Source organism: Sphaerulina musiva, assembly GCF_000320565.1.
Source record: "Sphaerulina musiva SO2202 unplaced genomic scaffold SEPMUscaffold_6, whole genome shotgun sequence".
Classification (NCBI taxonomy): domain Eukaryota; kingdom Fungi; phylum Ascomycota; class Dothideomycetes; order Mycosphaerellales; family Mycosphaerellaceae; genus Sphaerulina; species Sphaerulina musiva.
Genome location: NW_016017388.1, coordinates 1,631,318 through 1,656,622, shown reverse-complemented (window position 1 = coordinate 1,656,622; position 25,305 = coordinate 1,631,318). Strand labels below are relative to the sequence as shown.

At 47.7% G+C, this 25,305-nt stretch overlaps 7 protein-coding genes across 7 annotated transcripts; 2 read left to right on the top strand and 5 right to left on the bottom strand.

Annotated features, from left to right (window-relative positions):
* Positions 1 to 11,467: 11,467 nt before the first annotated feature.
* On the bottom strand, positions 11,468 to 13,929 carry SEPMUDRAFT_126521 (DEAD-domain-containing protein). The gene is made up of 3 exons (XM_016902081.1): positions 13,725 to 13,929; positions 11,839 to 13,665; positions 11,468 to 11,783 (listed from the first exon to the last, which is right to left on the bottom strand). The coding sequence occupies exons 1-2, from the start codon at positions 13,820 to 13,822 to the stop codon at positions 12,102 to 12,104; spliced, it is 1,662 nt and encodes a 553-aa protein (XP_016760348.1). The 5' UTR covers positions 13,823 to 13,929; the 3' UTR covers positions 11,468 to 11,783; positions 11,839 to 12,101.
* SEPMUDRAFT_109005 (uncharacterized protein) lies at positions 11,549 to 11,899 on the bottom strand (the record flags this gene model as incomplete). The annotated part of the gene is made up of 1 exon (XM_016900760.1): positions 11,549 to 11,899. The coding sequence occupies one exon, from the start codon at positions 11,897 to 11,899 to the stop codon at positions 11,549 to 11,551; it is 351 nt and encodes a 116-aa protein (XP_016760349.1).
* Positions 13,930 to 14,581: 652 nt separating the features above from the next.
* SEPMUDRAFT_142385 (PRTase-like protein) lies at positions 14,582 to 15,591 on the bottom strand (the record flags this gene model as incomplete). The annotated part of the gene is made up of 4 exons (XM_016902998.1): positions 14,582 to 14,633; positions 14,685 to 15,106; positions 15,261 to 15,372; positions 15,434 to 15,591. 4 exons carry the CDS (start codon positions 15,589 to 15,591, stop codon positions 14,582 to 14,584), a joined length of 744 nt encoding a protein of 247 aa, XP_016760347.1.
* Positions 15,592 to 16,214: 623 nt separating this feature from the next.
* Positions 16,215 to 19,304, top strand: SEPMUDRAFT_46918 (uncharacterized protein; the record flags this gene model as incomplete). The annotated part of the gene is made up of 2 exons (XM_016909021.1): positions 16,215 to 16,380; positions 16,429 to 19,304. 2 exons carry the CDS (start codon positions 16,215 to 16,217, stop codon positions 19,302 to 19,304), a joined length of 3,042 nt encoding a protein of 1,013 aa, XP_016760346.1.
* A 972-nt stretch (positions 19,305 to 20,276) lies between these two features.
* SEPMUDRAFT_118160 (uncharacterized protein) lies at positions 20,277 to 20,643 on the bottom strand (the record flags this gene model as incomplete). The annotated part of the gene is made up of 2 exons (XM_016901406.1): positions 20,277 to 20,525; positions 20,638 to 20,643. The coding sequence occupies 2 exons, from the start codon at positions 20,641 to 20,643 to the stop codon at positions 20,277 to 20,279; spliced, it is 255 nt and encodes an 84-aa protein (XP_016760345.1).
* A 389-nt stretch (positions 20,644 to 21,032) lies between these two features.
* Positions 21,033 to 22,957, top strand: SEPMUDRAFT_149951 (rheb small monomeric GTPase RhbA). The gene is made up of 3 exons (XM_016905872.1): positions 21,033 to 21,773; positions 21,993 to 22,261; positions 22,360 to 22,957. The coding sequence occupies exons 1-3, from the start codon at positions 21,719 to 21,721 to the stop codon at positions 22,600 to 22,602; spliced, it is 567 nt and encodes a 188-aa protein (XP_016760344.1). The 5' UTR covers positions 21,033 to 21,718; the 3' UTR covers positions 22,603 to 22,957.
* A 518-nt stretch (positions 22,958 to 23,475) lies between these two features.
* SEPMUDRAFT_67913 (uncharacterized protein) lies at positions 23,476 to 25,257 on the bottom strand (the record flags this gene model as incomplete). Its single annotated transcript, XM_016909797.1, has 2 exons — positions 23,476 to 24,623; positions 24,669 to 25,257. 2 exons carry the CDS (start codon positions 25,255 to 25,257, stop codon positions 23,629 to 23,631), a joined length of 1,584 nt encoding a protein of 527 aa, XP_016760343.1. The 3' UTR covers positions 23,476 to 23,628.
* Between the last annotated feature and the right edge of the window lie 48 nt (positions 25,258 to 25,305).

Here is a 25,305-nt window from a genome sequence, read left to right as displayed (position 1 = left end):
TTAGCGGTAGTCGAATTATTTAAAGCTTAGCAGCTATACTGCGAAGGCGCCTAGTATACGGTTAAGGTACTCGTCGACTACGCTAATTTAAGAGGCTTTATAGGTATAAAGAAACTTACAGGTCGATAGGCCCGTTAGGCGACATTCCTAGCGGCTTTCGATTTTACTATTACCTACTAGGCAGGCAAGCGAAACCTAGCCGACGGTCTGTCGCGACGTAGCGATTATATATGTAAGTCGCGTAAGGTAACTAACCTCCTCCCTATCCTACAAACTAAGCTGTAGCTATAGGACGGACGTATATTAGAAGCAGACAGCCCGAAGGTATTACGTATCCGTATTACCGGCGATCGTTTATACCGCGGCGTTAAGAGAGGTACTAACGCTAACCTATAGTAGCACTGTACGTCGCCTATCTACGTTGCCTAAGTTATGTCTAAGGACGAACAGCCGTACGTAAACGTCTCTAACTTAATTCTAATATATACCCGCGTACTCGTCTAGGCAGAGCCTAACGTACGCGTAGTATATAAGCAGGCGATAAGTAACTAGGGCGTATTCGAGGAATACGTCGCCTAAGAAGGCAACCTATAGGTCGGCGACGCGCTATATATACCTAAGGACTACGTACTTAGGGCGTAGCTAATACGTATATACTACGACGACCCGTTAGTAGGGCACTTCGGAAAGGACAAGACAACGGCCTTAATCCGGAGAAAGTACTTATAGCCGGGAATAGCTACCGAGGTAGCAGAATACGTCGCTATCTATAACGCCTGTCAAAAGTCGAAAGCGCGACGCTACCGTCTATATAGCGAACTAGCTACGCTACTAATACTAGAAAGGCCGTTCTAAGAATTGACCTAGGACTTTATTATAGACCTGCCGCTAAGCAAGCATAGCGACCGCGTCTACGATACGATCCTTGTAATCGTCGATAGGTATACTAAAATAGTAACCTTCGTACTAACTACGAAGAAATATACTAGCGTAGACCTAGTAGACATCCTAGTAAACGAAATCGTATAACGGTTCGGTATACCCGTAGGTATCGTAAGCGACAGAGGCTCGGTATTTACGAGCTAGTTCTAGTTAGACTTCTGCTATAAGGCGTAGGTAAAACATAGGCTTAGTATAGCGTTCTATATACAAACCGACGGTTAAACCGAATAGATAGACTAGGTAATCGAGACATACCTATATATCTACTACTTAGAGCAGTAGGACGATTAGGCTAGTATACTTATACAAGCGGAATTCGCGTATAATAATAGCGATTACGCCGTCCTGAAGATATTACTATTTAAGGCACTATATAGTTTCAACCCGGAGCTAGCGACAAGTATGCGTAACGCTCGGGGCGAGCTCGCGGAAAGGGAGGTACCGGCCGTAGTAGACGCTACGGAGAGACTGAAACGGAACTACGAAACCCTAAGTAAGCGCTAGTAACGCGCTAGTAAAGCGTAGGCGAAGTACTTCAACGCGAAGTATACTACAATAGAGTTTAAGGTAGGGGATATAGTACTACTATCTACTAAGAACCTAAGATTAAAGGTACCTACGAAAAAGTTTATAGATAAGTTCGTAGGGCTATTTAAGGTAATCGATATCGTAGGGAAGCAGGCGTACCGCCTAGCCCTACTAGCAGGATCGTAGATCTATAACGTCTTCTACGTCTTATATCTCGAGCCCTATAAGGGCCGCGTAGGTAACGTATAGAAGGGAACCCTCCTACTCGCCGATAAAGAAGGACTCTACGAGGTAGAAAAGATCTTGGATACGCGTCTAAGGAAGGGTATCCGACAGTACTTAGTACGCTAGCGTAGCTAGCCCGAGGAATTTGATTAATAGGAACCTAAAGAGTATATTAGTAAGTACGCCGCCCTCGACGAGTTCGAAGCGTAGCGGAAACGTAGTAGTATAGTACGAGCGAGACGTAGGTAGAGAGATTAAGAATCAATTTGCTTTTAACCGGCCAAGCCGGGAACACTATATATAAAAACAAAAACACCAAAACCTACGTACAGCGTACTAGAAACGTAGGCTAACCGAACGCGACAAGAGGGCTAGGTACCTACGGTACTACCGGTACTAGCAGTACTAGAAGAGGGAGCAGTAGGAGTAGGGCTAATAGGAGGAACGGTAGGACCGGTACCGTTACCGGCACCGTTACTAGTACCGTTACCGGCGTCGTCGTCGTCGTCGTCGTCGTTACTATTACTAGGCAGGCTTATCTCCTCCTCGCCGTCCGATAGGTACGGCTCCTAGCTACTATAATCGGGATACGCGGTCGCTACCGCGCTATCTAAGGTAGTACCGGCAGCGCCGGCTAAGCGAGCTATCTGCGACAGACGTTAGCGACGCCTACAAGTAGAGTACGAAGCGATAGAACTTACCTCGTACTATAGCTCAAAAATGCCCTAAAGGGCAGAGGTAGCTTTTACTATCTCTAGGTAGTCGGCTACGGCTAGGGCGCTCGACGCCGGCGCGCTAGCTATACTACTACTACTACCCTTCTTCGGCGTCTCGTAGACGCCGACGGCCTTGCCCTTATTAGAGGCAAGCACCTTCTTGCTCTCTAGAATCTTACCCCCTAGCCGCTGTAAGCGCTGTATTACCTATACCGAGCGTATACCGGCTATATAAGAACGAAGCGCCGCGTATAGGACGCGTAGGTAGCGCGCCTGCCGAAGTAGGTCTAGGTCTACTACGCGTTTGTACGCGTAGCGCCCTTTCGCGTACCTCTAGCACTTCTTCTTACGGCCGGGAGCTATTACGCCGTTATAGGCGCGCTCGGCGACGCCGTTCGCGTCTACTACTATTAGATTAGGTTAGCGAAGAAACGTAGGTAAGGCGTACACAACGCGTAGGTCTCGACGTACCCTTGAATATATACTCTATATAGCAGAGGCAAATATTATACGCTCTAGCCGCAGCGCGACCGCGACGCAGATCGCGCTCTAGGACAGGCTTCTCGGGCGCCTTTACGGCTATCGCGCGCTTCGGAGGCATATCTCGTACGTATAGGTTACGAGGATAGTGCGAAGAGCTTAGAGTTTTTCCTAAAAAAATAGTTTAGAGAAGAACTAAGGAACGAAGAAAAGACGCAGCGTAGAGAACGAAATATACTTACTCGTTGCTACTACCTATTGCTAGGCGGGCTTTCTTCTGTCGTATTCTACGTTCTATTAACTTCCTTATATTCTACTATATAGAATGCCCTAGGGTAACTACTAGGATTCCTAGTATAACGACTAGGCTAGCCTCTATATAGAATACGAGCATCTCCGTATACGCTCTGTATATACTCCGTATACGACACGTAGAATATATCGCTAGGGACAGCTCTATTAGGGAGAGGAGATAATTGTAATAGCTAGGCCTAGAGGTATATAGCCCTAGGGGGCGGTTAGGTATTTAAGCCTAAGGTACGTTAGTCTAAGGCAGGACGGGCTATAGAAGCAGTATAATCCGAGTCGTCGGGCGATCGGCTATCGGGCGACCGCCCGCGTAGCGTAGCGCCTGCGCATGCTTGGCGTAGGGGTATATTATACGACGCCGCTCTCTCCTTTCCGAAGGACAAGAATTAGTTTGTTCCTTTTCCTACGCGGTAGGAAGGACGCTCTATACATTACTATATACACCCTACTCTTACAATATTCAATATAGTCTTTTTATATATTGCTACTATAGTTATTCTAAGCCTCCTCTATACTGTTTGTATTGCTATACTATATATTGTCGTCGTATTCTATCGGCTTCGGCTTAGTAGGATCCTTCTGCCTTTTAAAATTTACCCTCCCGCCTTTTATAATTTCCCTATCTTTGCCTTATAGTAGGAGTCCGTTAAAATCTAGCTAGTATTCGTACTAAGGTTATCCCTAAGAGGCTAAGAGTGTTTTAAATAGGAAAGGCTATTCTAGCCTTGGCATTTTTATTACTATATCGAGTTATATAAAAAATGCCTCGTATTTTCTTAGAAGTAACGTATTCTAGCTCCCTCGTAGGCTAGGAGAGTATTGTAGATAGTACCCTAGTAGTATTTGATAGAGAGCGCGGGTTTCGAGGTAGAGATAATAAGAGCTTCTTAGCCGTATTAGGTAGTTATAGAAAGAATATATATTCCTATTCTAATATACTGGTTTTTACTCTTAAGGTCCTAACGTTCTTACGGCCATTATAGTTATAGTGCAGTAGAGCTATAGTTAGAGTACACCTCTGCCTTAGGCTACAACTTTCTAGAACGTTACTTTCGTATATATCGATTTCGTCCTTCTCTCTTACTTAGGTAGTACATCAAACATCAATATATCAACGTACTAACACCGCGCTATAGTTTAATGCTCTACGCAATAGTTATCAGTAGTAATATTAGTAATAATACCGCTACGCTTACTAGTAGAACCTATAGATTGGACAAAACTTTAATCCGAAGAATTCGAAGAGGATAAGTATATTTGAATATTCTAAAAGTACAACAAACGTACTCTACGCTAGTATTATTACCGAAGGAGGAGGATAGAGCAAGCGCGCCGACCCCGACTACGACTACGATTCTACGATTCTACCTATAGCCGTTTATCGATTAGCAGAAGTAAGGTTGCTTATCGCGCGCTATAATAGAAGAGGGATTCTATATACAAGCGCGCGAGGATAGCTTCGAGATAGTTAAAGAAGGCTGCTATAAGTTTAATAAAGTAGGAGGTTGTTATAAGATACGCTAGGTCTGTTCTAAGGGTATATAGAGTAGTATACTTAGTAAGACGAATAGCTCGCGGCCTACGATATAGCTAGAGGCGAAGAGTAAGAAGGATTGATTAATTGATTGATTGATTAATATATTATTTATATAGCCGTCTTGAAACACGAAGTGTTACGTAGCTAAATCTATAGTCTCTCTAATAAGAGCTTACCCGAGGCCCTATAAAGTCTCCGCCCGCTGCTTTAGGCACCCTTTAATAATTGATAACGTTGCTATTAATATCCGCTCTACCCCCTCGCTCGTTACTATCGTCGCCCCGCCTACTACTGCCCTTAAATCCTCTGTTTAAGTTAGCGCTAAGGCGAACATCTATTAGCGCGGATTCGCTGTAATTAGCCTAGAAATTGATTAATACTATACTGCTATTTGATAATTTCTTAACTTAGGATTTAGGGTAGTAGATAGTAGAGGTTCGCTTTCTAGTATTGATTCAGTTCTTACCTTTTCTATTAGTATCTCGTCCGTAGATTGATTAGGTACCTTTATTAGTATACTACCCTTAGAGGCAGCTCGTTAGAGAGGGTATAGCTACCTTCTCAAATACGTTTGTCTCGTCCTCGCTAGTCTCCTTTACCTAATATCCGCTTAGTATCCCTCCTATCCGTTCTTTTATAGGGCTCGTCTCTATTAAATTAGTTAGTAACTACGTTGTAAGGCTTTAATATATAGCCGATTTAACGGCTCTAGGCTCGGAACGATAGTTACGTTTATAATAAGAGTATACTATATATTAGATATTAAACATCCGATAATATTAACCGCCTACGCGGTTAATAGCGTCCTTTCTATATAAGGTAGAGTTAAGCTAGGCGAGCTTTTTTCGCTAATAGCTTAGCCGCTCGGAGTGCCTTCTAGTTACTTAGTATAGCCTTATTATTAGAGTCGAGTTCCCCTAGCTCCTCCTCCTTACTGTCCCCGTCGATTACTCTAAATTGCTTAAGGACTCGTACCTTAAGTAATAGTATTACTACATACTTAGCTATCGTAGGCTCCCCGAGAAGGTAGCTTATATTAAGTACTCTTTCCCCTATATTTATAAACATTACTTTACGGTTAGTTTCAAAGCTAGGATATTAGGTTAGTATATAGGCGACGTCCTATAGTTATAGCTAGATCCGAGGTTATTAATATATAGGTTGTAGTATAGGGACTCGGCGGCGTCGATTCGATAGAGGAATTAATTTAGGGCGATCTTGCCTATCCTTATTTAGGTAACAATACTACCTAATAGCCTACTCGTAAGCTAGTGTCTCTAGAGGTTTTCTTTCGCCGGCTTTTAAATAATACGGTAGAGTACTGCTCCTATTGTTGTCGCTTTCTATTTAAGTCCCTAGAGCTTCTCGCTATTAACTTTCATATAGTCCGCTACCTCTACTCGTTTAATCGTTATTTAGGTTTAGCCTAGCTTTAATCTGTCCGATACTTCTATAGCTAGCTTATCCGCTAGTTTATTACCTTTAATTCCGCTATATATAGGGATCTATATTACTCGTACAAAGGCTAGATACCTTATATAGAGACTATAGAAGCCTCTTACTACTAGTTACGCTATTTTGACCAAGTCGTTCGTAATTGCCTAAGCGAGGCCTCTAATATCTATATAGATAAAGATAGGTTCCTAGAGCTCCTATCTAACTACTGGCTCTATCGCTAGATAGAGACTATATACTTCTATATAGAATAATAAGAAGCTTACTAAGATACCTAGTAATTTAGCCTTGTATATCCTCTCGTCGATAGATATCGCTAAGCACCCGAGGTTTTAGCTCTTTTTCGTTTTCTTAAGCGAGCCGTCGGTATAGATATATAGACCCGGTAGTTTAGTAAGCTCGTTATGTTTTCGGATCGCTTCTAGGTTATCTATAGCGATATATGTTTTTAGGAAAGAGCCCTAAGGATCGTTAACAAAGGTTCTTTCCTATTCGAGTAGTAGTATCCCGCCTAAAGCTAGGTAGGCTATTTAATAGGTAGCTAGCGGTATTTGCTATCGTCTCCCTAGCTTAGTATAGAGGTTCTCGAGTAGGGAAGCGTAGTATACTTTTAATGCTATTCTCGCGAAGGACGTAAGGGATAGCTCGTTTAGGTATATCTCTACTAGTTAGATAAACATCTCGATATTAAGGTCTTCCTTCGCTAAGCCTCTAAATCCTCCGCTGATTTGTAGGTTAGCCTAGTGTTAGATTTTCTCTAGTACAGATATCGCTTTTCTCCCTATTAGCGTCCTAGGCCGGTACTAGACTAAGCAGGCGTATATAATTAAGAGCGAAGGGTAGCTAGGTATACCCTTCTTACTGAAAGCACTCCCGCTCCCTATCTATAGATGTCGAGAAGAGTAAGAAGGAGAATTCTCCGTTCTCGTTAATAGCTATAGCGGAAGACGTCGACAACGTAGATAGTAGGTAGACATATAGACTAGGTAAGAACCTAGTCTGTAACTACCTTCGGCGCGAATAGTTAGATATAGCAAACTATAGACGACAATTCCGTAATAAGGAGGTATACGAGTTCCTTTCTAATACTTAGAATAGCGGCGTAGAGCTAAAGCGGGCTCGGTCTATAGCTTTTAAGCGATTCTACAGTCTAGCCTATTCCGAGAACTTAGTAATTATATAGGATATCTATAACGAATTTGTATAGACTAAGGCTATTAATATAGTCTTTATTATACCTATCAAGCGCGCGATCTAGATACTAGACAAAGACTACTTCTACGACTATCTAAAGGATAGAAGTACGCTTATATACCTATTCTTTGTATATAAAGACATCGTTAGTATCTTTAAGGATAATAGGGGCTCGCGTATTTTTCTAGACGTTACCTATCGAATCAACGAGTATAATATACCTATTATAGTTATTATAGTAGTTACTACTATTAGTATCTATATACTAGTAGTACTCGTATATATCGACAACGAGCAAGAGACAGACTTTAAATAGCTACTATGTATGTTCCTTAAACTTATAGAAACTAACGATATTCAGTAACCTATAGTATTCTTCTACAATTGCGACTAAGCTCTTATTAGGGCTCTTAAGAGTATCTTTCTAAGTTTACTAACAATACTCTATTTATAGTGTATATATAGGGACGTTAAGGCTTAGGCTATATCTGTTATTAGCTATAAACCGGATAAGACGACAGGTAAGAATAGGCTTGCGTTAGAGGGTAAGGAATTTATAACATTCTATAACGATATTATTAACGTACTAAGCAAGCTAGAGTATATAGATACCTATAAGAAGCTTCGAGAGCGCGGGGATAAAGAGGTTACAATACATAACGATAATCGTTAGTAAGTTATAGAGCGCTACCTATAGAATATATAGCTTAAGTTATATAAGAAGAAGTACGTAAAGGCGTAGACTGACCGGATTCTATACTATAGTATAACTACTATATCCCCGGATAAGTCTGCTTATTGATATCTAAAAGGATAGATTGTCTCTATACGTAGCAATATCCTTATATTTCTATATAATACAGTACTATTTATAGAGTACTATATTGTACGCTATAATATAAAGGTTAGACAGGCTCGTAATCGCGCTACTATAGCGTTTATTACTAGTACTAGTTATCGCTTCTATATATAGCTTATCTGTATTATACCTACGAAGCGATTGCTTAAGCTATATAAGTAGAAAGAACTCTTAGAGATATAGCGTAAGAAGGAGTATATAGACTACGAGTAGCAGTATACTAGCGTCTATAGGTAGATAGAAGTAACTAATAATAACTTATAGTAACAAATAGTAACTTCGGCTATAGTAACTTCATTCTGTAACTGACCCGCTTTATTATTAAGTAAGGTAGGCGCTTATAAGAATATTTTATACGTCTATATAGAAGATACTATATAACTATAGCTTATAGTACTAGTACTAGATCTACTAGTACTCGGTACAAAGCTTTATATATAGAGCGACTAGAACTAGCTTACCTAGTATAAGTACCTCTAATAGTAGCTACTAATATAGCTCAGACGCCTATAATTAACTTATTTAGTAACACTCTATTAGTATTTGTATTTATATTTGTATTCGTATTTGTATTCGTATTTGTATTAGTATTAGTAGATAAACTATTAAATAACTAGCTCGTATACTATAAGGATATACTACTACCGAAGCGTAGACGACTGAATAGGCTAAGCTATCTATCTAGGTATAACTGTATAGTAGGTTATATACTATATCGTAGAGCTATAAACGGTATAAGTAAGATATATAGTATCTACTACTACAGACTATATATTGCCTATAGCGTAGAGCCGTAAACGGTATAAGTAGGGTATATAGTATCTACTACTATAGACTAGATACTATATACTCTAATATAGACGATTATACGCTAACTCCTATATAGGCCTCGCTAAATCAGAGTACAGCCGATTAGAGTACAGCGGAGTTACTAGAGGAAATACGTATATATACGAGTATAGAATACTACTATATAGTAGTAGTTAAACAAGCAACTTTAACGACAATCCTCGTAGCTACTCGACGCTAAGATATAACCTATATACTAATTCGTAGCTCTAGGAAAGCTTATAGATAGTCAGGTATAGGACGCTAGCGCTAGGTAGGTAGAATATGTCCGTAGGTTACGAGATTCTAGAGATACTAGACCTAGATAGGCCTTAAGAGATAAGAGCGTTAAACTATCGACAATAGTCGCAGAATCGACCGAAACTGCTACTATTCCGGCTATAAGGTAAGTATAAAGCTAATTAGACAATAGAGATATAGTAGTAGTAGTAGTAGTAGTAGTAGTAGTAGTAGTAGTAGTAGTAGTAGTAGTAGTAGTAGTAGTAGTAGTAGTAGTAGTAGTAGTAGTAGTAGTAGTAGTAGTAGTAGTAGTAGTAGTAGTAGTAGCAATCGCGTTATTTTAGCGGATAAAGCAATATAGCGATACAATAATAGTATAGTAACGGTAAATACGGAGCTAATTATAGGCCTAAGATATAGTATTAGCAGTAGTAGGTATTTTAGAGATAGCGGCAATCGCGTTATACTTATATATATTGTTGCCGTCGCTTATATAGTGATATATATAGTAGTACTATAGGTAGAGAAAGTAACGTTCTAGAAAGTTATAGCCTGAGGCAGAGGTGCACTATAACTATAATGGCTAGTTTCTTAGGCAGATTGCGATTAGATTATCGTAGCTAGTAGTTGTTGTATTAATTCTAAGCTAGTCAATTAGTTAGGCGCTCTACAGGGCCTTGTCTACTATAGAATAAGCGGACAACTAAGGGGTTGTAACTAAGGCAGTAGGAGGAGTAGAGTACGCGTCTTTTAGGGCGATTTCTATTACTACCGGAGATATATCTATTCTATTACGCTAAGTAGATCTTCTAGCAAAGGGCCTATACTAGAGTACGCTGTTGCTTATCTAACTTCTAGCGTATTCTAATTAGGGGACGCTATAGTATTAATCGTACTTACTGTTATAGGAGAACAACGAATATATAGCAGTCTTATAATATCAATATAGTAAGTATAATATAGAAGGAAGACTAGCTACTCGAGTCGCTCTATAGAGGAAAAGGGACAGAGTACGGTAGCTATATTTAGGGGCAGTAGTATGCTATTGTACGTAACCTAGGAAAGTATATAACTTAGATACGTAATGCTATAGATCTCCTAGGGCAGTACCTAAGGGCTTGCCCTTTATAGTACTAGGTATACCTAGCTATTTAAGAGCTAGCCTACTATCCTCTAGAAAGACGAAGCTTACTATATATACTACTACAGTACCTATACCTATACTTACACCTACACCTATACCTATACTAGCCCCTAGCCTGTTTATAAGCGCTTGCTAACCTAAACAATCTACGATTCGATATTTAGTATTAATTAATCGTAAGCTACTTCGGTCTTAGTACCGAACTCTAACCTACTTATACTAACTACTATACGTATGAAAGAGGTTATCTTTAGAAGGGTTGATCGAAAGGACCAGTCGTCGTCTAGTTATTGTATTCTCTAGAGAGATCCAATTTCCTAGAAAACGAACTAAGGAAACAGTATCTATAATCTGTCAGATAAGTAAAGCTTTCAGCACCTTGTCTTTAACTTTCTCTCGATAGGGTCCTAGAAAGCTATAGATGCTTAGAGAAACGCTCTACCCTATTCTCAATTAGCTCTTCTAGTATCTTCTAAAATAATATAGAAACATCTTCGTAGAAAGCTATGTACAAGTCTTTAACCTCCTTTCTACCTAATATACTAGGTCTTATAGGGTTCTACGAGTCTAAGATCCTAGAAATCTACAGAGCCTTACAGGAACGCCGATTATTAAGTATCTTTTCTCTAAGGTTTCGTCCCCTCGAGACAGAATTCTGAATATTGAGCATTTATTCTCTCTCTACTCCTACTCCTACTCCTACTCCTTCTACTCCTCCTCCTTCTACTCCTCCTCCTTGTACTCCTCCTCCTTGTACTCCTCCTAAAGCACTTTACGCCAAGACAACACCTACTGCCTTATCGATTTTAAGACCTGTTTCTAGGGATAGGTAAAATATACAGATATTGTATACTGCATGCGCCATTTCTATAGAAAGTATAAAGGATCATAGTATAGACTAGAAACCCTAAATTCACACCAACAGTTTAAAGAACAAACAGCGAATATACCTTTCTTAGTGTTGCAAATATGGCTGTTGCTGAGAGCTATTCTTCAATTTGCAGAAGTCTAGAGATTATAGTAATTGGATATACTACAGCCTTCACTCTTCAGAGTTCTGGAGAATTGGCAATTATCTAGAACTATAGTGATCAGTAGTACTGAACTGTCAAAGTCTTCTCGGCCACAACGCTTGAAAGATAGGCGGCAAGGATAATCACCTGGGTCTCGGCCGAGGTAGCTTGTCCGGCACCTCTAACACACTTGTAGACGTGACCAGGCAAGTCAGTTTTATGAATGTTCAATATTGTAGCTGCGAGCTCCTCGTTCCCACACCCGGTCCTCACCCCACTACTTGGCATTTTCATGTTCGAGGTATTCAGCCTCCTACTCCATTTAGTCAGCCACCTGCCCTGGCTTCTTAGACGGTTATAGCTCGTACACTCAATTACTCGGGATGGCCTTCCATTCATTGGCCAGTTGGCGTGAGTGCTCATCAACATGTTGGCGACTTGCCTACCAGTGAGGTACCATTTCCAACTCGCTCATGCCTTGAATAGGACCAAAGAATTTGTCCTCTCCACCTCCAATGCCTTCCTCATACTTTAACAGGATGTGAGTGCTGGAAGTGGATCTCTCGAGCAACACACATCTCCCCTTTCGTCTGCAGAACCTGGGCTGGCATCCAAATGATAGCTAGCCCACTCATTGGCCTCTGCGGGCACCACCGCCTCTGCCACGACCACGACCACCTGCACCAGATCCTCCACGACCTCCTCCATTCTTCTCGATCCTGCCATTACTTTCGCCACCACCAATCCGATTATCCCCTCCATGACCGCCTCCTCGGCCCCCTCGGCCTCCGCGGCCGCCACCCGTGGTCTCGACAAGCCCAATATTCAATCCACGTACTCCCTTCAAGCCCATTTTCCCCACTACACGCTTGTCAATCATGGGAGGCTCCGGACAGCCCATGGCCGCGGCGTACTCGTTGACTTGCTCCACTAATCCATCATTTGTAAGTTGCAGTTGCTTTGTGAAGACCTTGTGGAAACCGAGCCAAGCTTGGTATGCCTTGGATTTCGTAATCTCTTGGACGTCAGCGAATGCAATCTGCACTTCTCGGGCTTGCTCTGTTATCGCCGCACCAGTAAGGTCTGCAGGGTATGGAGTGATCGGTAACCGCTTGTTGACTTTGAGAAAGAAGCTTTCACGCTGAGTCAGTAGAATCATTGCACGTCCCTCATTACCAGCACGAGCTGTGCGCCCAACACGATGAACGTATTGATCGCCGTTGGAGGGCAGCCCGACTTGAATGACGTGGGAAACATTCGGAAAGTCCATGCCGCGACCAATCACGTCCGACGCGAACATGACGCCAGCCTTCGCCTCCTTGAACTCGTTTGTGGTTCTCGTTCTGTTCGCTTGAGTTAGACGAGACTGGAGCTGGAAGACTTTGATGGCGTTATTGGAGTGTAGAAGATTGGTGAAGAGGGCGTGCATGAGAGCGACACCGTTTGCCGTACAACCAAAGACAATGACTTTGAAATCACCCTTAGTGGCGGCATACTCTTGTTGAAGAAGAGCCCACAATGCTGGATATACTTCGTAATTGGACGGCACAATGACGGAGTGCTGCAGAACACGATCAATGGTCGGTGTCTCATTCGGATCGACGGTAGAAAGGTGGGTGTGTTGTTTGCTCAGAATCTTGGGTAGGACACTCTTGATCTTCTCGGGAATCGTGGCGGAAAAGCACATCCCTTGCCAGTGAGTCTTGTCCTTGGGTGGTACACGGCGCAGAATCTCATTGATTGCAACCAGGAATCCTGCCTCGAGCATTTGATCTGCTTCGTCAAGTACCAATGTGCGTAGGTTTGTAAATTTCTCAGCAACGTATTCGTCGTTGAGGTAGTCGTTCAGTCGACCGGGAGTAGCAACAACAATCTTGGGATCTCCATTGAGGAACGCCTTGAGGTCGCGCTCTTTAGACGTGCCACCGTATGCAGTGTGGCATTCCAGTCGAGACGGCAGCTGTGCAGTGACTGCGTTGCATTCCTTTGCAATTTGGAGCGCAAGTTCACGAGTTGGTGAGCAGATCAGAATTCCGACTTGACCCCGTGGGACGTTGGGATTCGCCAGAAGAGAATGCAGAGCTGGGAGCAAGAACGCGATCGTCTTTCCTGTTCCGGTCTTTGCTTGCACGAGGCAATCAGCGCTGAAAGATGGTAATTCAGACAAGACTTTCTGTTGCACGGGACTCATGAACCTGCGATAGTCAGCATGTAGCCCTCAAGGCGGTCAACCTGGATCAGACGTTTTCCTCACTCATATCCCATCCCAGCCAGACCGCGAAGCAGACCGTCGTTCAGTTTTCCCTTCATGCTGCTCCAAGGCTGCGCATCCGGCGCTGTAGTTCCTGCCATTCTGATCAAAGTTGTGCTGATGTTGAGTGAGGGACGGCAGTGCAGATAGGCTGGTATGCGTGCTGTATTGACGCGGAGTGGGCTGTTGAGGAAACTTCTCATCCCAGCTCTACTGGCTTTGAGTGAGAGATGGCAGTGCAAAGAGTGTGGTATGATTCGAGTGTTGATGTTTGTGAAAAGTCCCCAAGAAAGTGCGGCGGCGGATATTGTTGTTCTTTGAAAGTTCTCTTGCACGCGATTGCAGGGATGTTCGTAAATTAGAGTTTGTTATGAGCGCATGTGGAGTGAGTGCCTCAGGCGCAAAGGACTCTGGCGGCCTTGGCGACCTCACTTGTCCCTTCGGTCTGGTTACATACTGGCACACCAAAGACTATCAGAACATAAGCCTGGAATTTGATCGGAGCCACAAAGGTACTTGACGGGCACGACGGCAACGGGAACAACGCACAGGTACGTATGGATGAAATGGCCAGCCTGATAGGTCATCGTCTACTAGATCTACTGGGCAGCAGTCTCCACTCGAGGAGAGTTGTTCGGGCGTGAGCAGGGACGGAAATGAAGGCAATGATTGTGAGCTCGAGACGTTTGCGGAACTACGAAGAGATCGCTGTACGCAATTGGAGCGAACGAGGGAGACGATCGTAACTACAGAGGCCGACGCTAGCAAACGAAACTTTGTCAGCGGCAGTGCTAGAGCATTGAGATTCTGGTAGTTCTGTTAAGTGCCCGGCCGTCTCACGAAAACGGCTCATATGTGGACTAGAGTGTATAGAATCTGTCACCAAAGTCTCCCAGACCTGGCACGATGTAGCTTGAGAAATATCAGCAAATAGTCCTCGCGAACATCATCTTGGAGGCTTACTTCTTCTCGTTGAGTCCCTGATCGACGAAAGCCGTCACGACTCTCAATTTGGGGTATTTGTCCGCAAAGTTCTGCACTCCCTCGGGGCTTGAGATGAGATTCAGGAATATGATCCTGTCCTCGGGCACGCCTCGACTGAGGAGGACGTCCACTGCCATCAGGGCACTACCTCCTGTGGCGAGCATGGGATCTAGCAGCAATACCCATCGATCCTTGATGTCTTCTGGTAGCTTGTCGTAGAAAAGACGTGGCTTCGAAGTTTCCTCGTCTCGCTGAATGAGGATTTTACCGATACGCACAGATCTGCAGCACTCGCGAAGTGCTTGCTCCATGGCTTCCCCAGCTCGCATGATGGACACCCCGCAGATCTTTCCTTCGAACCTGACGCCTGAATAAGTCCGACCTTGAACTGGAGTCGTGACCTATGAGGAACGAATCAAAGATGAGCAAGTATCTCCGAGTATACACGTTTCATCCAACTGGGCTCTTTTCGAGCTTGCCGCCAGATGGAGGGAGCTGAGATAGCTAGGCATGCAGCCAGCACAGGAGGCGCCCGCGAATTGGTGTCGCACTTACTGGGTGCGGCAAGACTGGCAAGTGGTTTAGGGCTTCTTCAACCAAAAGTCTGCTGATTCGATTGGAGTGGAATATGAAGTCGGCGCGATCGGTATTGACGTCGCGCAGCATGCTACCGGGGAATCAGCATGGCCTGGACGCATGTCACGGCCTGTTCGACGTCGCCAACATACGTGAGGAGAGCGATGAGCTGTGGGGTCTGGGGAAGGATGTGAAGATTGTTAATCTTGGGCACCGTCGAGACCGTTGCAGTCGGCTTGTCTTCTGAAGCTCGGTAATTGGGACCAAGTTGTTGGCTTGGGCCTCTGATGATGGGAGATCCAGTTGCCATGTTGGAGGCTTTCGGAATTGGTCTGTAGATTGTCTCCAAGTAAGTCGGATGCTGAGGGGGAGCAGGATGAAAGAGCCCTGGACGACTCTTTTAGGGATGAGGCTACCTAGACATACTTAAGAAATAGGTAGCGTAGCGGGCGAGGCTATAGAAAGAAATAGGTAAAAAGGTGTCGCTGTGGCTTGATCTCGTGTGGCCTATCAAGGGTCCACGGCCAGCTCCGCTGCGACTTCCCCAGGAACGGACAGGGGTCCGAGTGAAGACGGTCTTGGCGGTGCATTGTTGGCGGGCCGGAGGTACAGGCAGCTTCCACCTACATGCGGCTGTGACAGACCGGATTCGAGCTTCACCTGTGCCTTCTTCTCTCACAAACCTCACTTCAAACCTCACATACCTACCTACTGAGACAGACACCTGCATCTTGGACCTTACGCCATCGCCGCCATGCAGTGAGATTCTCACCGCGGCCTCCTCACGGATATTATCATCTCCGTCAATTCGATTACCGGAGGTTACACCTGCACGATGAACCTCCTTTCAGCGGCACCGATACCCTGACTCCGACCTCAACTACACATAGCGTAGCCAACAGCCCTGGCTACTGAAGGTGGCAACTTACAAGCATGGCCGCCATGTCTGCGCTCGCCCACGCGCGCCGGCGCAAACAAGCGACCTACGGCAAGGCCTCTCGCAATTCAAGCGCATGGAACATCACTGGCTTCGCAGACGATGAGGATGAGTTGGCGTCAGCAGCAAGTGTTGTTGCACAACCAGCGGTGGAGGTCAGACGTCTGAAGTCACCCGTCAAGAGCACAACGATTGATACGTCGAAAATAGCCACGGACACACAACGTGTAGGCAAACGCATATCTGAACCTCGCCGCCCCCCCAAACATGTCGAAAGTCGTTCGATGAAACAAGACATGTGGGATGTGCCATCTTCGGATGACGACGTGGGTAACAGCATCATGCGCCGATCACCGCCGAAACCCGTAGGGAGGCGTAAAATTGACAGCGTGGTAGAGGAAGACGTACCGTTAGCGCCCTGGGAGCAGAAGAGGACATTGCGGACTGGAACGGCATTGGCAGAGCCTGCTGGAGCGAATAAAATTGCTACCGAGATGCAAATTCGGGCCAAAACGGGTCCCCAAGCGCAGCAGGGAAAAGAGGTGCTTCCAAGCGCCGAGAGCGTCTCGCCTGAGAAGCTTGTCAGCCCTGGCACTGGAAGCGCTGCAGATAGACTGAAGGCGAGGAGACAGTTGCTGGATCGTAGCGCCGCATCTGTCGCCAGTGAGATGCAAAAGTCATCCCCCACGACCCAGAAGCGGTTGGAACATGGAAGCTCTGATTCGAACCCAACGCCACGAAAGCGACATCGACAAGCAAAAGAAGCGACCGAGGATGGAGGTGATGTGGTAATGCTGGATGTGCCAGGCTGTAGTCTGTCCTCCGTGCAGGCCGCAACCAAGGTCTTACCGATGGCTTCATCAATTGCAGGGGAGGACGCTTCGCTAAAGTCAAGGGCTGCATCGCGTCAACAGGTGCAGCGAAATCCTCGTCGTGGAAAGCTCTCAAATGTATCTCGAGTGTCCCCGCAAACTATGGTGTCCGCCCCGGCACGTTTGACGGAAATGCTTGTGGATGACACGGATGCGACGCCAGATTATTCCCATTCGCCGAGTACGTTTACAAGTCGGCCATCGACTCCTCAGAAGCATTCGGGCTCGACTGGCACATCTAGTCCAGAGACTGCAAGGAAGATCACGTCAACACCAAAGCAAGACCACTTATGGAGCCAGCTCCTGTCGGAGGATTCAGCTGTAGGATCACCAAGCGTGCTACCTTTGGACGGACTCACTTTGCACGCGGATCGACGCACGGGAGTAAAGAGGACTGCTGCTACTCGGATCCTCACAAAGTCAAGCTCCGATATTGGGCCCACACGGGAGCGTCCTAAGCTAGTTGATCGCCTCAAAGCATCTGCACCCAGCTCTGATTCAGATCGAAGTGGCAGTGAGCAAGACGAGAGCGACGCGGAGGATGTTGACATGAGTAGCGATGAGCCTGCGGCACATGAAAGTGGTCATTGCCAATCGCAGAGCTATAGCCAAAGCACAGCATTTGTCGAGAGTGTCCCTCGGATTACTTATTCGCGGGTTCGATCCTACTTGCCTGAGGATAGTTTCGAGGATGGTCTCATGCTGAGTATCCCAAGCGCGCCCAAAGCAGCAGCAGCTCCGTCCATATCGCGAAAGATGACGAGTTCGAACTCGGCATCACAGCAGTCTATATATGACCTGCCAGACAGTGACGATGAGGATACTAATGGACGGCTTCGAACGGTACACGAGTTACGAGCAGCTGGGAGCAACCAGCGATTCATGGACGAGACTTCTGGTCTACTGGATGATATCGCCGTACACGCAATGTCGGCCCGGGGTCGGCGTCGAAGTGCTCTCGTTGAGCTCACGAAGAAGCTCATGGCCAGTAAAGCGTTTGTGGAGAAGTTTTTCCGACAAGGATTTGAGCAAAAGCTGCTTGCTGAACTTGCAGCGCCCGCCGACGAGATTGCAGACTTTGTCCTCGCGGTGGCTCTGGTGAGCCTGCTCACAGAGGAATGTCCCGAGCACGCAGCGAAATCTATGAAGGAGCGCCATGCTACAGCATGGTTAGCGCAACGGCTCATGAATGATAGTTGCATGGCCAAGCGGGCCAAAGACCGAAAGAACAACATGTCCAAGGCAGCACAGGCAACATTTATCGAATTTGTTGATATTGCTTGCGCGCATGACACCTTCTGGGGTGATCTCAGGCCTACGGCGATTACGACTCGCACGGTCGTGTTAAAGGCATTAGATAGTCTGGTGGGTAAGCTTCGTCGGTCCGGCGACCGCTCCGAACTCCTCGGGCGCGAAGAAGTGCGAGCGATCCTATTCTCCGAGCACGAGCTCGATCTGCTGATGGGCCGCGAGGAGGACTTGCCGACGGACATGTGTCTGTCCGTTTCCACGCTCGAGAATCTGGCCACGCTGAGCGACGGGAACTCATGGCCACCCGACGTGGTGCAGCAGCTGGGGAAACTGCTCATCAGTCCGATGCTTGCCAGCGAGAAACTCCGGCATTTGCGCTTTCTGGCGCTGCGGTTATGTTCCAATCTCACCAGCGACAACGTGAGGAGCTGTCGGCAGCTGACCAAGCTCACGGTGGTGCACAGCTTGCTGGAATGCGTCAGCCGTGGCCTGCGAGGGCTGGGTTCCAGCATGGAGGCGATCGATTTGGACGTGTTGGTGCTCGAAATGGGAGTGACGATCAACGTGGCTGAGCAGGTCGAGTCTGCGCGAGCGAGCGCTGCGAGCAGAGAGACTGCGCCCATACTCGTGCAGCTGGTGACAGCGTTCAATGCCGGACAGAAGCGGCTGCTCGAAGCGGAAACGGAAGAGGGCGCGGCAGCCAACGTGGCATATGCCTATCTGGCCGTGGTACTCGCGATTCTGTGCAGGAACCGAGAGGCCAAGGTGGTGATTGCTGGTCAGCTGCCTGGTCAGAAGCTCCACACGCTCATCGAGGTGGTGGAGGAATTCATCAGACATCAAAGCAGAGTGGATAAACTCGCATTTGGCGGCGAGGAAGGCGGTGAAGTGTGGACAGCATTCACGGAGAAGTTGAAGGGCATCTTGGAGCGGCTCAAGACGGCAGCAGAGCAGGATGATTGATGAGAGTGATGAGACTGTTTCTCGTATTGTACTAGGAGCCCGAGGGTGGTGTTTTGGGCGTTTTGCTTGGGGCTCGTTTTGCATGATACCCTGATTACTGTACCAACCTTACCTAGGAACGTTGTGCAGTATATCGAGACGGAAGCAGGATTCCTTTGACTTCCGGTCATCAGATGGGAAGTGTCGCTTTGACGCTTCCCAGCTCGCACGCACGTACGCCGTACGCATGCAGCCTGTGCCCTATGGTACCTCCTAACTCCTAGAACATGTCACAAATTGATCGGTGTTCCAGACGCGCCATCCACAATCCGGGATCCCATATGAAAACAAAGGCCCGGTCCAACGGGACGCCCCCGGTCGCACCGTGCGGCGTGCGGCGGGCGGCGTGCGGCACACTGGGCACAGACATGAGCCTCCGGTCGCGTGTCGCGTGTCACGGCCGGCTTATTAGATGACGTCTCACGAGATTCGGAAGATTCCACCGATTCCAGACGGCAGCCGATATAGCATGGGCAATTGAGCATGTGCGACAGGGCGATGATGCCATTGGACGGGCATGCAGTGTAGTAGTGTATGTACTGCTAGTGCATATGTAGCAGCGGACAGACGAAGTGGACGGCATCCGGAGTGGAGTGGAGTGGAGGGGAGCGGAGAGGAGAGGAGAGGAGAGGAGAGGAGACAGGCGTCTCATCGTGTTCGGCAAATGCGTGTGCAGCAGTGGAGTGGTGTCTTTCTTCCTCACCAGTCACGACTAGGTAAGGTATGTATCACACAGTATAATAATAATGTATTGGTGAGGTAGGTGGTAGGAGCCTAGGAGGTAGGAGGCAAGGCAAGGTAGGTACATACTACAGTGGTCTGTGCGAGATCTGTCACATGCCAAAGCGGCGTCGGCTTCCAGGGCTTGGCGAGAAAAAGAACAAGAACAGCAGTTGACAGGGGGACATGGGGAGGGGAAGCACGAGTACCTCCTTAGCGGCCGGCAGTCTGCAGTCCGGCGCAGTGGATGTGGAGCACCACGCTGCCGGCTTCGGGACAGAGGCTGCCAATGAGAGGGCTCATGATGCCTGTGACAGGAGTAACGAGTTTAGTCATACATGATGCATGCACCAGGGCTGCGGCTGCGGGTGGTGCTGGTGCTGGTGCTGGTTGACCGCAACTTTCACCTTCGCTTCGCTTCTGCTGTTGCTGTTGCTGCTGCTGCTGCTGCTGCTGCTTGTGCTGTTGATGTCGCATTCCACCATCTTTCGTTATTGGCGGTCGAGTCAAGCAAATTGTGAGAGCACGGCCAGGAAGACACCCTCCCTCCCTCCCTCCGTGGTTCCCATGAAACTGTCATCGTCATCATCATTGGTAGGAGGTTTGGTACCTTCATGTACCTGTATCATCACTCATCAACGATCATCACCCTCATCATCATCATCATCATCTCATCATCATCATCCCTCCCGTCATCATCCCTCATCCCTCATCCCTCACTTCCACCACTGCACTTCCAACTCTCCCCTCGAGTCTCCCGTCACCGTCTTGCTGCAGGTCAGGTCAGGTAGGTATACCTCCCGCACCCAAAGCTACGCTGCTACATGTACCTCTTATTGACTTTCCGTGCCACATCATCCGCGCGCCACCTGCAATTGCAACCTCGTCTCTCGTCCCCTTCACTAGGAGGTAGGTCCCTACTAGACTAGACTACATGTACCTACTACTACTCCTCCTCCTCTTCCTCCTGCTCCTCCTCCTCCTCCTTCCACCGTATACATCTACCTGCACCTGATTGCCCTCCCATTGCCATTGCCATTGCCATCGCCTGTGCCTCTGCCTCTGCCTCTGCCATTCTCCCCGCCGCCGCCATCGCTTGCTCACACGCCATACTGCCCTCGCCCACGGCTTGCAAGGAACACACATTCGACGAGTGCAAATAGACTTCTCCGTATTACCAACAGAAAGCGACGGAGTTGAGCCGATTCGAATCAGATGCGCTGCTAGGACCAAACTATTCTTACCTGAAGGTTGTTGTTACGTTGCTCTATCCCAAGCTCGCCTCGCCTCACCCGCCCACGCACCCACGCACGACCGTCTTCTCTGCTGCCACCTTCGGACTACCTTACTCCCTGTTCGCGAATGCTCCTGCTGGAATTCTCTGCAGACACCGCTCTTCGGTGAATTAATGATCGCGCACCCTGCTCCTCGCCCTCGCCCTCACCCTCACCCTCCTCCTCCCCGCTCTCACGACAGACCGCAAGGACAGCTCCCTGCATAGAACTCTATTATCTCGACCATCTCCGACGAACTGCATTGCGGCGCGCCCACCACCACCGATATTCTTGTTCTTCTGCTTCTCGTCTTCTGCTTCGTTGACCCGAATAATACCTGACCCAGCGCGAGCCATACATAGCCATCAGGAAGTGGTCGCCATGGGGCCACAGCAAAAACAGCGCAAGATGGCCATCGTCGGCAGCCGATCTGTCGGTAAGTCGTCACAGTCACACCCACAAGGCTGACAGCGCCCGCCTGGATTACACACGAGCGTTGCCTTATCTGGACCGACATGCATATGACAGACATCCCAGTCGGCTCCCCATCGACACCCACTCCTACTGCTGCTGCTGCTCCCACTCCTACTCCCACCACACGTGATGTGCACGACGAGCAGCAACAACGCACTGACTGCGCCTTGACCATGTCTAGGCAAATCCTCCCTCACCGTCCAATATGTCGACGGCCACTTTGTCGATTCCTACTACCCCACCATCGAGAACACGTTCAGCAAAGTCATCAAGCATCGGAACCAGGAATTCGGTGTGGAGATCATCGATACCGCCGGCCAAGATGAGTACACCATCCTGAACAGCAAGCACTTTATCGGAATCCATGGCTACATGATTGTCTATTCCGTCGCTTCGAAGCAGAGTTTTGAAATGGTCCGCATCATACGGGATAAGATCCTGAATCACTTGGTAAGTAGCTACTACCTACCACCCGGCAGAGGAAGGCGCGTGGTCAGTACACACGATTGGGAAGGTGCGAGTGTGCTAACCACAACGGGGTCGCTCAGGGCGCCGAAGCGGTCCCCATTATGATCGTGGCCAACAAATCTGATCTGCGACCCGAACAACGACAAGTCTCGACGGCCGACGGCAAGAGCCTCGCAGAAGAGCTGGGATGTGGCTTCGTGGAGGCTTCAGCGCGCTACAACGAGAATGTGGGCAAGGCTTTCGAGGGCATGATTGCCGAGATCGAGAAGGGACAGGAGGCGGGACAACCGAAAGAGGGCAACTCCAAGTGCGCCGTGATGTGATGATTTCCCGTCCTCTTCCAGGGACGAGCTTCCCATGGGTAGTGCACCTATGACGACGATGATGCGAGAGTGGGAAGAGCTGGGAGGCAGCGTTGTGAGCGAATACGGAGTTCTGGACAATTATACCACATGGGAGTGCATGCAGGCATGCTGCTGCATTCATTGCTGCGAGCGAATGGATACGGTGTTTCGGCCATGTACGATAAGTGGACGACGTGATGGGATAGAGTAGAGGTTCAGTACGGCGCAAGCGATACCAATGGATATATGTTGTTCGGTTTGAGATGCTGCGCCCTCGACGACGAGATTGCAGTCATTTTTCCATTGCTGTGGCACACGCCTCGGCGACAGCCCCGAAGAGATTCACCAGCCACCGGTGCTAATCGTTTAAAGCCTGCTGTAGCTCATGACATGGGAAACGAGCCAGAATAATAGTGAGTCTCTGAGCTGACATGTCGCCAGGGCTAAGGGCAGACCCCAAAATGTCTAGTCGCAGACCCCATTTCTGAGTCATCAAATTATTACCGTACCCTTCCGCTGTAACCCTACCCCCCGAAAAACAACGCGCCTCCCTCGCCGTCTCCCTCGCTCGAAGGCCTCCGCTTTTTCGCTTTTTTGCTTTTTCTTCGTAGTAAAAAGCAAATACCTCGGGGGCACCGACTAGATTGCCCCCCTAACCCCCTAAGGGGGGCTAAGAATCGAGAGGGGTATCCTTCGGGGTGTAATATAGAGTGAAGCCTACAGGTCAGGTAGGTAGAAACTCAAAGGGCGAGTATATATCGTAAGGCCCGAGGCCAAGGGTACGGTAATAACTTGATAACTCAGAAATGGGGTCTGCGACTAGACATTTTGGGGTCTGCCCTTAGCCCTGGCGTGACATGTACCTTGCTACATGTACCCAAGGTAGGTACCCTTCCACTAGTATACCACTAGTACTACTAGTACTCCTACAAGAGCAGCACTAAACTGGGAGTTACAATGAGCCCTGATCGTTGGGTTCGCATATCCTACACGAGGTTTCCAACGCTATGCAGGCTTAGGTTTCTTTCTGACCATGCCACTACTCAGCACATTCACAGTCGGCAGCTCGGCTTGCGATTTGCCAGCGCCATCTCCAGCTTTGCTCTTTTTACGAACCAAACCACTCATATCATTGACGCTGCTGTCTCCCAAAGTGGAAGCTTCTACGGAGGACACTGCGACAGTCGCAACCTGCGCCGCCCCAACGACCTCGGTTGCAAAATCACCATTGAGCCCAGCGATACCTCTGACATCTGCGATGAACTTGGTCGTAGACCATATTGCAGCATCGAGGCTGGAAAAATCGAGATGGAGCATCGTGGACATGGCTTTGTCGTAGCCTTCCGCGTTGACAACAATGCCATCGCCTGCTCGTGCGTCCAGTTGTGCTTGCACATTCAATAAACTCGAATGGGTAGACTTGATCCTGGGCATGCGAGGAATGATGGGGCCTGTGAGTGGCCTGCGCTTGGCGTTCCGTTTCTTGGGACTGCCAGTGCCTGCAGCAGAGATGGTATCATCAGATGGAAAGACAACACCACCACTCGACGGTGGCGCTCCCTTGAGATTTCCTTCGCCTCCTCTTCTTTTCGCAGGTGAAATGACCAGCCATAAGAAACCAACCACTCTCCCCGACGAACACTCTTGGCGAAACTCCATTTGCTCCCAGAACTGCTCGAGACTCATGACCGACTTCCACCGAGCGCTCTTAGCTTTCGATGGGCTTGCTGTTATCTGAGAATCCTGGGAGACACCAATTTCGTCATCCAGATCGGAGATGAAACGTGCTTTGGGGTCGTCTGGAAACCGAGGGAGGAGACATCTCGGCGGCGCATGTTCAGGAACACCGCGAGTGCGTCCCAGTTCGACAAGAGGATTCCCGGGGAGCCAGCGTGGTTGCTCTGTCGAGGACGAGGAAGACGGCATGAATGATCGGAGTTCAGCCTTTTCGTAACCGGGCACAGTCAGATAGCCTTGATATTGCACATCATCATCTTCTTCTTCTTCTTCTTCTTCTTCTTTTTCATGTACCGACTCTACTACACTTTCGGGAATGATGGGGTCGAGAACGCGAGCCCACCATTTTATCAATTGTCGGTCGTCCAGAACATGTTTTCCTGAATCGTCCGAGGAGCCTGGAAAGAGGTACTGCGCTTGAGCCCTCGCGAACAGCGAAATGACAATCTGTCGCCCCGGCCGCTTCCGACGTTCCTTCTCTGCCAGCCATCTCAAAAAGGTCGTCACCGTCGTCTTGATCGGTGACGGTTTGATCCGCGGGATGTAGGAGGTCGAATCGACCTTGCTGACGAAGATGGTGGTCAGCCGCTTGGTAGTAAAGACCAGCACTTCGATCGCGAAGCTGATCACATCGCCGCTCCCAGACTGAAGAGGTAGACTGGCAGCGTCGACACTGACAGTCAAGAAGTGGCTGGCGAGGCGTGTCTTCTCTTGTTGCAACCCTGGCAAGGCGGAGAAGAGCGGATCGCAGGGCTTTGGTGGGGAGTGAAGGTATCGCGTCTTGCATTTGAAGCCCGAGGGCAGGGCATTTTGGAGTTGCTCTTTCAACGAAATACCGTTTGGCTGCTGTGCGGTTGAAGATGACGATGATACATTGATGGACGTGGAGGATGCCATGTTGGGTTGAGAGGGATACGTGTGGGAGTAGTATGTAGTATAATTCAC